This window comes from Moschus berezovskii, chromosome 6, assembly GCF_049115385.1.
Source record: "Moschus berezovskii isolate FMDL1 chromosome 6, NW_MosBer_1.0, whole genome shotgun sequence".
In the NCBI taxonomy this organism is placed as follows: domain Eukaryota; kingdom Metazoa; phylum Chordata; class Mammalia; order Artiodactyla; family Moschidae; genus Moschus; species Moschus berezovskii.
Window position 1 is genome coordinate 123,534,168 of NC_142465.1, and position 12,256 is coordinate 123,546,423.

At 58.2% G+C, this 12,256-nt stretch overlaps 1 protein-coding gene across 7 annotated transcripts in view; it reads left to right on the top strand.

Annotated features, from left to right (window-relative positions):
• Positions 1-12,256, top strand: part of PPP6R2 (protein phosphatase 6 regulatory subunit 2) — a 61,487-nt gene that overhangs the window by 43,165 nt on the left and 6,066 nt on the right. For all 7 annotated transcript variants that reach the window (XM_088837594.1, XM_088837595.1, XM_055396710.2 and 4 more), the window contains 7 exons: positions 273-338; positions 1,567-1,679; positions 1,977-2,090; positions 3,108-3,234; positions 4,089-4,241; positions 9,910-10,113; positions 11,300-11,364. In XM_088837594.1, the coding sequence (XP_088693720.1) occupies positions 273-338; positions 1,567-1,679; positions 1,977-2,090; positions 3,108-3,234; positions 4,089-4,241; positions 9,910-10,113; positions 11,300-11,364 (842 nt within the window). The remainder of the gene's footprint in view (positions 1-272; positions 339-1,566; positions 1,680-1,976; positions 2,091-3,107; positions 3,235-4,088; positions 4,242-9,909; positions 10,114-11,299; positions 11,365-12,256) is intronic.

Here is a 12,256-nt window from a genome sequence, read left to right on the forward strand (position 1 = left end):
CCGGGAGCAGCTGGACTGTGTGCGGGAGCTCACCTCCAGGCCCCAGCAGGGGGCTCCCAGCTCTGCCGCGGGGGTGTCCTGTGAGCAGAGTCGCGTGTGCTCGAGTGAACCATGGGCGCATGTGGACGGGGCCTCCCTCCTCTTGGCCACTGCCTGTCCTTGCTGGGCCTGGGTGCACGCCAGTGTGGTGAGGTGTCTGTGCTAGAGCCTGGACTTCCATTCCATTCAGTCAGATGTGAGCGGTCACTGACAGGCCTCCGTTTCCCTTTCAGTGGCTCAATGAAGAGAAGACCATTCAGAGACTCGTGGAGCTGATCCATCCGAGTGAGGATGAAGATGTGAGTAGGGGTTCATGGAGCCACCTGGGGGCGGGAGCCTGGCTCAGGGCAGCCGCGGGTGTGGTCCGGCGCTGTCTGAGGGCAGGTCACTCCTCCTCAGATGCGGACTGATGAGTTCTTCTCTTCCTTTAATCAGGCACTGACTTCTAGACAGTTTTTTTCTAAAACGTAAAACATACATATTATAAAAAATCAATTTGAATAGAATTGTATTAATTATCTATGGATGAGTAACATTACCCCAAACATTAGTTGCTTGTAACAGTATTTTTTATCTCAGTTTTTATGGGCCAGGGTCACAGGTCCTCTGCCCAGGGTCTCTCACAAGACTGTGATCATCTCAGGATCCACCCCTGGGGGCTTGGCAGGACTGAGTTTCTTGAGGGCTGCTGGCCGAGGCTGCCCTCAGCTCCGCGCCCCCCGCTCAGCAGGCAGTGCACAGCTGCTGCTCCTCCGGCCCAGGTGCCCCTCTCGGGGCCCGTCCTCACTGGCCATGTCTTGCTCCCAGGGGGGCGTCCAGTGGCGTGAGCCCTGAGAAGGCCTGTGGGGTGGCCCCCTCCCATGGTGTCCCTGTGGCGTCGGGTGCAGCCCAGAGGCATCTTCCACTCGGGACAGCTGCGCACAGTTCTTGATGCTTTGGAGAACGTGGTGCTGACTCGTGTCTCGCCTTTGGCTGCTGCCTGGCTGTGCTATGTGGGGCCGTGTTGCCCACAGGGCTGACCAGGCAGCCGGCAAGGGTTGCTGGGCTCCAGATTGGGGTGAGCGCTGGGCGCCGACTGGCCTCTCCGCAGGCCTTGGGGCACCCGGCTGCTCTCGTTTACCCTGAGAGAGCTGTAGCACACACCCTGCAGCCCCGTCCCCTATGCTGCGCACGCGCCTGCTCGAAGCGGCAGCTGCATCTTTCTCTGACCCTGGTCACCTGCTCCACAGCCTAAGCCCACACAGTGGGCAAGTGCCCTGAGTCAAAGAAGCTGCCTTTCCAGGGGGTTCGTATTTCCATAGAGAAGCTGAGTCCTTTTTGTTCTCTGTAGCAACTTTCCTGTTTTCATTGCTCACAGGGCTCACCCTGTGTATTAATAGCCACTTCCGGTCTAACGTAGAGACCCGGAGCAGGGTCTGCGGGCGCATTCGCCACCAAGGCCCAGTGGGCGCTCTTGAGGGGCGGCCAGGTCTGCACCCTGTGGGCAGAGGCTGGCCCTGAGGGCGGCTCTGCGTGCCCATCTTGCAGAGGCAGTCCAATGCTTCCCAGACGCTCTGTGACATCGTCCGGCTGGGCAGGGAGCAGGGCGGCCAGCTGCTGGAGGCTCCGCAGCCAGACCCCCTCCTCACGGTGCTGCAGTCGTGAGTGTGGGCCGCAGCGCTGCGGGCCTGGGGGCGGGGGCCGGGGACGCCACCGCCTCCGACCATTGCTCAGGAGCTTGCCCCAACCCAGGGTTACCTTGATGGGCCTCTTTCTCAGGGGAGGGGTCTCCGGACAGGTCCAGAGAGTGCGGGCCCTGAGGCAGCTGTGTCCTGAGGACCCTGGGTGCCCAGCCTGAGCCCCAAGTAGGGCCCCTCTGGGGTTCTGGGTGCTGCTCCTTTGGTGGGGTGGGGTCTGTGTGGACACTGACCGGCCGTGACCTTGTGCGTGTCCTACAGGCAGGAGTGCGTGGAGCAGCTGCTGAGGAACATGTTCGATGGAGTGCAGACCGAGCTCTGCCTCGTCAGCGGGACGCAGGTGTTACTTACCTTGCTGGAGCCGAGGCGGGCAGGGTGAGTGTCCCCCGAGAGGGATGAGCTGCCCCTTCTGTGGCCTGAGGCCCAGGGCAGCGGCTGGGGTGTGCTGTCTGCATTTCTAACATTTCTAGTTGTGCAGGTAATCCTGGGGATACCTTCCTCGTTGAAAGATAAACTCTATGGCGGTGGCCAAGCCTCATTTGACCTTCGCCATCAGTCACGTTCCCACCTCAGCCCGAAGGAGCCCCGACTTCGGTCTGCAAAGTGTTTTTGCACACGGGCGTCCCTGCAGGGTGTGGCTGTGTGTGTGCGTGTGCACGCATCTGTCCGCCCCGTCCTGCCACGTGCGCTGCTGCTGGTCTGACTCCCAAGGAGACTGTAGTCCCCTCATCTCCTTGTTCTGAAGGGGCTTCACTGCAGCCTGTGCTGGCTGTTTGTTTTTTCTAAAGAAAGAGAAAACCAGAAAATGACAGGAAATTGACCTAATTTCAGTGGTGAGACTGTTAGCAGTTTTTCTTTCTCACTGCGGTGCCCAACACATATTTATTACCCCAAACTAGAATTATGATGTTATCATCGTTGTTTCTGGTTCAGTGACTAGAAGATTGATGTTTTATCTGCATGAGCCCAGGGAGGCTGGGCCCTTCGCGCAGGAAGTAGGGTCTCTGGTCGAGGCCTCGCCTGCAGCGCAGGGACAGCAGGACCGTTGGGAAGAGATGGGCAGCTAGCTTTCTTTGGTATTTTTATCCTTTCTTGCATTTAAACATTGTGTTCTATAATGACTACGTATGACTTTTATAACTGGAAACAGTGTTTATATAAAAAGCCAAAGGGGCGGTGTGGCCAGTCTTGTCTGTGTCTCGGGCGAGGAGGGGTCAGCAGGAAGGTTTTCAAGGCGGGGGAGGGAGCCGAGCTTATCGGGCTGTGACGCCCACAGCCCGCCTGGCCCGCCTCCCATGCAGTCAGCAGCCCCCCCAGAGACGAGCAGACATGGCCGGGAGAGCTGTGGGGTGACGGGGGGCATCCCTGCGTCCAGCTGCTTCTGGTCCACAGGTCAGAGGGCTTGCTGGACTCCTGCTGTCAGGGACCGGACAGGTCATGCACCGTCAGCCCCGGCGTCCTGCGCGGCATCGAGCCGCGGCTGAAGGACTTCCACCAGCTTCTGCTCAGCCCGCCCAAGGTAGGTGTCCTGAGCAGAGGCGAGCTCGTGGGTGGGGTTGCGGGCGAGGCGAGGACCTCATGCGTTGCCCGAAATGGCGGACACACTCACAGCTCGTCTGCTGAGTGTCCGTCATCTCTTATGGAGGCTGGGGAGTAGAGCGGGTCACTGCCTCCCAATGACTCCTGCCCTCCGATGAGGAGCCCCAAGGCCCGGGTGCACTGCAGGCCCAGCCTTTGTGTGGGGAACCCAGCCAAGGGCCAGGGGCTCCCCAGGGAGACCCTTAGCTCCGCTGAGCAGCTCTGGGCAGAGTTGGTGACACTGAGGAAGGCCTGCTTCCTCACCTCCTCGGTCCTTCCGCGCAGCCAGGGCTGCCCACCCGCCCAGCCTCTCCCTGGGCCTCCTCCTCGGCACCGTCTGTGCTCTCCTGTGCTGCCTGTTCTGTTTACCAGCCTGCTTGTGGTCTGCTTCCCACTGGAAAGGAGGACCTGTGAAGGCAGGGATTCTGGAACATTCTGCTAAAGAAAAGGTGGACTGCATGCAGGATGACCCTGTCACGAGGCCAGCTTTGCCATCAGTCTCCTCAGTCTTATGAGCTCAGGTCACACCCCAGTGGCTGACTGGCTGAGACCAGGGTGCCCCAGTCTCCCAGCAGCAGCAGCCCGCCCGGGGCCACTCTGTGAGCCCTGAGGGAAGTGCTGAGGCTCCTTACCTTATGGACTCCCTGTCTCCTCCTGCAGACTGCCTTGAGGGCTCCTCCCCAGCTAGGCCATGTCACACAGCAGTGGCCCTGGCCCTTTGACAGTTGGCTCCAAAGCTAAATGAAGCCCACAGGTGGACACAGGCTTTAACTGGCGGTGCTTCTGTGTTTGCAGAAAGCAGCCATCCTGACCACCATTGGCGTGCTGGAGGAGCCCCTGGGCAATGCGCGCCTGCACAGCGCCCGCCTCGTGGCCGCCCTGCTGCACACGGGCACGCCCAGCATCAACCAGGAGCTCTGCCGGCTCGACACCATGGGGCTGCTGCTGGTGAGTGCGCCTGCGCGTCCCGGGCAGGAACAGGGGCCAGGCTGCAGCCCCGGGCCAGGTCCGCCTAAGGGAGGCGCGGGTTGGTCCTTGGCCTACAGGCTGCGCAGAGACACGTCCTGCCCCCAGGCCCTGCCTCAGTGTTGCTTCACACAGGGCTGCCCTGAAAGCAGAGACGGTGGGGAAACGGGCCTCCCCTTTCCCGTTTCTGCCCAAAACAGCCTGAAGAGGCACTCCTCGTCCTCCCACAAGGAGCTGCCTTGGGACTGGGCCTGAAGGACCGCCTGCCTCAGGGAAAGCCCCTGGGCTTCGCTTTGGCGGTGGAGCTCAGCCATGGGTCAGAGGGAGGCTGGGAAAGGCCTCATTTCCGCTCCCCTCTTCCAAAGCAGATGCTCTCTCCCCGACTCCCACATTTCCCTTTCCTTTGATTCTGGCACAACATGCGCATGTAGTGTGGGGTACCCCGTTGTAACAGCTGTCACCAGGGTGGGCCATCGTTCACGTTGTTGTGCAGCCGTCACCACTATTTCCAGGCCTTTCTTGGCTTCTCAGACTGACGGTTACACACTCAATCCTCCTCCTCCCACCAGCCCCGGCCCCACCCTTCTGCTTCCTGTCTGTGGGTCTGACTAGTTCACTGACCTGTGTAAGTGGGCTCTGTGGCCTTTGTGTCCCTTTTGTGTTTGGCTTATTTCCCTTAGGATGACGTTCACCTGTGCTGTAGCATGTGTCCCAGCTTCTTTCCTTTTTAAGGCTGAATGACGTTTCATTGTGTGGATATACTGCGTTTTGTTTATCTGTTCATACATTGATGGCCAGTGGGTTGCTTCCACATTTTGGCCATTAAAAAAAAAATTTGTATACTTACTTTTCATTTGGCATGTGGGATCTTAGTTCCCTGACCAGGGATCAGACCTGTGCCCCCTGCATTGGAAGTGCAGAGCCCTAACACCTGGACTGCCACAGAAGTCCTCATTATGGCCATTTTTAATAATGCTCCTGTTCAGTTCAGTTCAGTCGCTCAGTCGTGTCCGACTCTTTGCAGCACGCCAGGCCTCCCTGTCCATCACCAACTTCCGGAGTTTACTCAAACTTACGTCCATTGAGTCAGTGATGTCATCCAACCGTCTCATCCTCTGTCGTCCCCTCCTTCTCTTGCCTTCAATTTTTTCCAGCGTCAGGGTCTTTTCCAATGAGTCAGTTCTTCGCATCAGGTGGCCAAAGTATTGGAGTTTCAGCTTCGCATCAATCCTTCCAATGAGTATTCAGGACTGATTTCCTTTAGGATGGACTGGTTGGATCTCTTTGCAGTCCAAGGGACTCTCAAGAGTCTTCTCCAACACCACAGTTCAAAAGCATCAATTCTTCAGCCCTCAGCTTTCTTTATGGTCCAACTCTCACATCCATACATGAGAACTGGAAAAAACATAGCTTTGACTAGAGGGACCTTTGTTGGTAAAGTAATGTCTTTGCTTGTTAATATGCTTTCTAGGTTGGTCATAACTTTTTTTCCAAGGAGCAAGCGTCTTTTAATTTAACAGCTGCAGCCACCATATGCAGTGATTCTGGAGCCCAAAAAAATAAAAGTCAGCCACTGTTTCCACTGTTTCCCCATCTACTTGCCATGAAGTGACGGGACCAGATGCCATGATGTTAGTTTTCTGAATGTTGAGCTTTAAGCCAACTTTTTCCCTCTCCTCTTTCACTTTCATCAAGAGGCTCTTTAGTTCTTCACTTTCTGCCATAAGGGTGGTGTCATCTGCATATCTGAGGTTATTGATATTTCTCCTGGCAGTCTTGATTCCAGCTTGTGCTTCATCCAGCCCGGCATTTCTCATGATGTATTCTGCATATAAGTTAAATAAGCAGGGTGACGATATACTGCCTTGATGTACTTTTTTCCCGATTTGGAACCAGTCTGTTCTATGTCCAGTTCTAACTGTTGCTTCATGACCTGCACACAGATCTCTCAAGAGGCAGGTCAGGTGGTCAGGTATTCCCATGTCTTGAAGAATTTTCCACAGTTTGTTGTGATCCACAACAAGGTACGGTCAGCAGTGGACTGCCACAGGGACAGGGGCTCTGGGTGCAGCAGACCTGGGTGTGGCATAAGCCCTTTTGGAGGAGGTCACCCTTAACCCCACCACAGAGCCTCCAGAACTCACACAGGACTGGGGAACAGACTCTTGGCGGGCACAAACAGAACCCAGTGCACAGCAGGACCCAGGAGCAAGGAGCAGTGACCCCACAGGAGACTGACGCAGACCTGCCCGTGAGTGTCCAGGCATCTCCGGTGGAGGCGTGGGTCGGCGCTGGCCCGCTGCAGGGCTGGGGGCACTGAGTGTAGCGGTGATTGCACGGGACCTTTTGAAGGAGGTCGCCATTATCTTCATACCCTCCACCATAGTTTGGCCCCAGGTTAAATAACTGGGAGGGAACACAGCCCTGCCCATCAACAGAAAATTGGATTAAAGATTGACTGAGCTGGGCCCCACCCATCAGAATAAGACCCAGTTTCCCTGTCAGTCAGTTTCTCCCATCAGAAAGCTTCTATATGCCTCTTATCCTTCTCCATCAGAGGGCAGACCGAATGAAAACCACAATCACAGAAAACTAACAAGTCTAGTCACGTGGACCACAGCCTGCCTAACTCAGTGAGGCTGTGAGCTGTGCCGGGTAGGGCCCCCCAAGACGGCCGGGTCGTGGTGGAGAGTCCTGACAAAACACACTGCACTGGGGAGGGGAGTGGCAAGCCACTGCAGCGTTCTTGCCTGAGAACCCGTGACAGTGCTCCTATAAACGTGGGCATGCAGGAAATCTGAGTCCCTGCTTTCACGTGCTCTCACTGCATCCCCGGAGGTGGAGTGCATGGAGCAGGTGGTAATTCTGTGTTCAGCTGTTGGAGGCGGTGGGACACAGTTTTACATTCGCACCAGCAATTTATTCACAGCCTCACTTACACATGCTTCTGTTTTTTTGATAATAGCCATCCTGATGGGTTTTGTATTTTTCAGTAAGTTTATTTCTATTTTTGGCCACACTGGGCCTTCGTTGCTGTGGGGGCCGCGCTCTGCTTGTGGTACACGAGCTTCTCATCGCAGTGGCGTCTCGTCACAGAGCTCAGGCTTCAGGAGCTGCGGTGCTCAGGCTCACTTGCCCCGCAGCATGTGGGGTGTTTCTGGATCAGGGGCTGAACCTGTGTCTCCTGCGTTGGCAGGTGGATTCTTTACCACTGTCACCAGGGAAGCCCCACCTCCCCCCCGTTTTGTTCATGTTTATTTGGTTGAGTCAGGTCTCAGTTTCAGAACGCAGAGTCTTCAATTGTGGTGCAAGGGCTCAGTAGGTGCGGTGCAGACTCAGCTGCCCCATGGCAGATGGGACGTTATTACTAGTTCCCCAAGCAGGGATTGGACCCCTGGCCCCTGCATTGGAAGACAGGTTCCTAACCACTGGGCCACCAGGGAAGTCCTCACTGTGTTTTGATATGTGTTTCCCGGTGACACAGTGGTAAAGAATCCACCTGCCGATCCAGGAGACACCAGAGACACAAGTTCAATCCTTGAGTTGGGAAGATCCCTGCAGTAGGAAATGGCAGCCCATTCCAGTATTCTTACCTGGAAAATCCCATGGACAGAGGAGCCTACTGGACTATACAGTCCATGGGGTCGCAAAGAGTTGGCCATAACTGAGCAACTAAGCATGCACTCAGGCACACGATAGTGATGTTGGGCATCTTTTCATGTGCTTGCTGGCCATTTGAGTGTCTTCTTTGGAGAAATGTCTGTTCAGGTCCTCTGCCCATTTTGAATTGAGGTGCTTGTTCCGTTGCTGTTGTTGCACTGAGGAAGTTCTTGATGTTTTCTGACACTGGTCTCTTAGACGTATGATCTGCGGTGTCTTCTCCCGTCGTGGGGGTTGTCAGTGTCCTGATAGTGTCCCTTGACGCACGTAAGGTTTTCATTTCGATGAAGTTTGGTTTATCTTTTGTTCTTTTGTTGCTTGAGCATTTGGTGTCACGCCTGTACCTAAGGAAGCCTGGCCAAACGCACTGTCCTGCAGCTTCCCGTGTTTTCTTCTAGGAGCATTAAGGTTAAGTTTTTGCGGGTCTTTGACCCACTGTGCGTCCATCTGTGTGTGCAGTGTAAGGTAGGACTCCAGCTCCATCCCCTGCCCGTGGCCATCCCAGCAGCGACTGTCTCAGTCTTTCGCATCAGTGTCGTGTGTGTGTGTGTGTGTGTGTGTGTGTGTTTAATTCTGTGCTCCTGTGCGTGTTCACCACCAGAGACTGTTTTCATCTGTCACTGTGCAGCTTATTAAGTGTTTTTCCCGAGAAAATGCACTGAAGTTTGTAAGATGCTTCTTCAGTGTCGGTCGAGCTGGGTGTGTAGGGTTAGTCCCTGTGTTCTTTTCCTGTGGCACGTCACACTGCCTTTCTTGTGTTGGGGATTTACCTGCTCCGGTGTGTCGTCGTTCCGCTGCGGCGTTGCTTGTCGCCGTGGAGGTTTCCGCCTCGGTGCTCGTCAGGATGTGGGGCGGTAGTTTCCTCCCCCGTGGTGGCTGGTGTCAGCATGCTGGCCGCAGGACAGAGCAGGTGGCATGTGCCCCCTCCGTTCAGTTCTTTGGGAAGCCTCAAGCAGAGTGGTGGTGTTCTTTCCTCTGTAAATGTCTGCTGGAACTCACCAGTGAAGTCGTGTGGACTGTGTGCGGAGGTGGTTCTGACCCTGTTGAAGATGAAGCAACCTCCCTGTCACCCAAGGTCACACAGGCAGAGGACGTGAAGCCTGGAGACTGCGTCACTGGAGCAGAGCTGTGCAGGCCCACAGGCCGCCTCCTTTTATCCAGCTCCCTGCCCCGGCCTGGAAGAAGGCCCCAAATCCACACCCTGGGGTGGCATGTACCCCATTTCCCTGCCCCGTCTCCCCACCCCGTGCACCTGGCTTCCTTCTGTGTGGGCAGCAGGGGGTCTGGGCGCGGGCTGCCGTGGGCCCTGCTGGGTGTGAGGTGGCCACAGGGCATGGGTAAGGGTGCCTGCCCTCCGCTCCGCCGGTGAGGCCTGCTGACCTCAGCCAGGTCTGGAGGAGGCCCCACAAGGGAAGTGCTGCCCATTCAGCCCCTAGGGGCTTCCAACCCAGGCCCCCTGGGGAATGTCCACACGTCACCTATTCACAGCCCCCCAGGAGGTGAATTGCTTACGCTCCTAGTGATTTGTGGGTCAAAGATAAAATCATAAAAGAAGGATGATTAAAAATACGACAGCAAAACGTATATCATGTAGCGGAGGTGGTTTTACAGGAAACTCGCAGCCTCATGGAGACGCACAAGAGAGGGAACAAGGCTGAGCCGCCGTGGGCCAAGCCTCTCACTTAGGACGGGAAAACAAACCCACAGGAAGCAGTCAGACAGGAGCAGAGATTAGAGACAGAAGCATGGCCTGGGCTCGATGGAGAGGGGATGCAGGTGGTTCTTCGCAGAAGTTGCTAGAAGCCCTGCAGCCAGATATCTGGGCGGAGTGGGAGGGGGACAGAGCCTGGGGGACAGGACAGTGCAGGAGTGGATAGTGTGGGCAGCGGTGGGGGGGGGGGACTGTGGGAGGTGGCTGGACAACAGGGTCCCCTCAGGCTCCACCCGCAGGAGACAGCCTGGGTGCATCCCTCGTCCCCTGTCTCTGCAGGACCTGTTTTTTAAGTACACCTGGAATAACTTCCTGCACCTCCAAGTGGAGCTCTGCATAGCTGCCATCCTGTCCCATGCTGCCCAGGAGGACAGAGCCACAGCTAGTGGACCCGAGGCCGGGCTGGAGCCTCCACCCTCCAGCGGGGACCCAGCAACCCCCCAGCCTGCCAGCAGCCACCCCGAGAGCACCATGGTGACCCACGTAAGTGCAGCCGGGGTCATGTGCGTTGCCGTGTCCCACCTGTCTCTGTGCGTCCTGTGTGCCCTGAGTGCCACCTGGGCCGTCTGCACACGTGGTGCCGTGGGCCTTGTGTTCTCTCTGTAACCTTCACGTGATGTGGGTGGGCTGCTCTGCCTTTTAAACCACGAGACGGGAGGTCACAAAGAAAGCGTCCACACTTGCCAGACCCCAGAGCTTGTGGGTGGTGGGTCTAGGAGGGGTGCCGAGGAGCTCTGGTGCTGCCTCTGTCGGCTCATCCAGTCTGTGGGGCAAGTGGCCCCCAGATGGAACATCTGCCGCGGCAGGGGTGCCCGGGGAAGAGCACATGTGTCTGGATTCTCATGAGAAGACTTCCTGGGACTTTGAGCCTCTGGAAAGAGTGGCTGCTCTGCATTCCTGTCCCGTCTTTCCCAATAGCCCAAGGCCCCCGGGGCCGGCCTTCTGGGGGCTGCAGGCCCTGCGTGGCGAGCGCCAGGCCTGCAGGGAGTTGGTCTAAGCGCTCCTTGGTGCTCACTAAGGAAGGGAGAAAAAAGCAGCACATGGCGCACATGGTCCCCAAGCCAAGCAGCCCAGTGGTGCACGCTGGGCCCTGGGAGTCAGCCGTACCGCCCATCCCATGGGTGATGTGAGGCCGGGATGGGAGGGGCTGGGCAAGGGGCCCCTGGGTCTGTGGTCAGAGGCCTGGGAGAGAGTCCTGAGGGGCCACGCCTGCAGGCCTGACCTGGACGACCGCAAAGGCAGCTTCAGTGGGGAGAGTGTCGTGGGGGGCGGGCGTTGCTCAGGCCCTCCCAGGTAGTGAGGCTGCATGTGGGTGCGGGTGCGACAGACCCAGCACAGACTCTCCAGGCAGGGGGAGCTGTGAAGGGCTGGAGCCAGGGCAGCCCTGGGCTAGCAGCCTCCGTCCCGAACAGGGACAGCAGGGGGGTGGCCAGCGGGCGGCGGCGGGGAGGAGGGGGCAGGGTGGAACGTGTATCCCGTCGTGGGTGGCCCTGGGTGGCACCTGCCTGGGGCTGTGGTGGGGACCACAGGGCTGGGTTCTGATGCTGGGTGTGCCCACAGGGAGCTCGGGGCTGACGTGTCCGCGTGCTGCCTGCTGAGCCCATTCAGCCCGGGGGTGGGCGGACGGGGCGTGCCGCCCGCTGACCTGACCGCTGCCACCTGTCCCCAGCTGTTCCAGAAGTGTTGCCTGGTCCAGAGGATCCTGGAGGCCTGGGAAGCCAACGACCACATTCAGTAAGCACCCTGGGGCCCGTTTGGGGCTCGGGGCTGCCATGGAGGGTTTGTTTCCGAGGACAGGTCCCACTGCCAGGGCAGCAGCTGTGCTGCTGGCGGGGCTGCGGCACAGGGTGGGCGGGTGGCGCACCTGAGCCGCACTCAGGGTCCTGCTCCTTGGGACCTGCTCACCCGGCTTCGGGGCCCCTCATCCGCTTCCTCCCTTGCCTGCTCAGCAGCGGAGACCCCGGCCCTGTGTCCCACACCCTGCCAGGTCCCCATGCTGGCCTCCAGCCATGGCGCTCACAGAAGCCTCAAACCCTGGACAGAGCGTCCAGGCCACTCCCTGCCTCCTTCCTGCTCCTCCTGGCTTCTGGTCCCTTTGATCGGCTGGGGCCTCTCTGAGACCGGCAGCAGGCGTCACCCGCTGCTTGAAGGTCTCGGCTGCCTGGGTACCTGGTGTGGCTGCAGGGTCCAGTGGGCCACCCCAGTCCCTCTCTGCTCCCACTCTGCCCTCCTGTGAGCTGCTCTGGGCGGGGTCTCTGCAACCTCCCCTGGTTCATGCTTGCCGTCCTGCTGGGGCCCCAGGCACAGTGGGGCTGCCCCAGCTTCCCTGGGCGCGGGTGCGGTGGCTTGGGAGGCCTGTGCTGGGTCTCCACCTGTGTGGTGCATGTTGGTGCACGCGTGTACCTGTGTCGGGAGATGGCTTAGTGCTGTTGATTGAGGAGTCTCTGAGCCCCAGGAAGCGACGGACAGGTGTGTGACGCCTCAACCCAGCTCTCCCGTGTCCTGAGCAGCTTGCCCACAGGCCTCCTCCTTCGTCCGGCTTCGCCTCTGGGCTGGTTCCTTCCAGCCTTCCTGACCCCCTTCCCCTGCCAGGGGGGCCCAGCGAATCAGCACCCTTGCTGTCCTC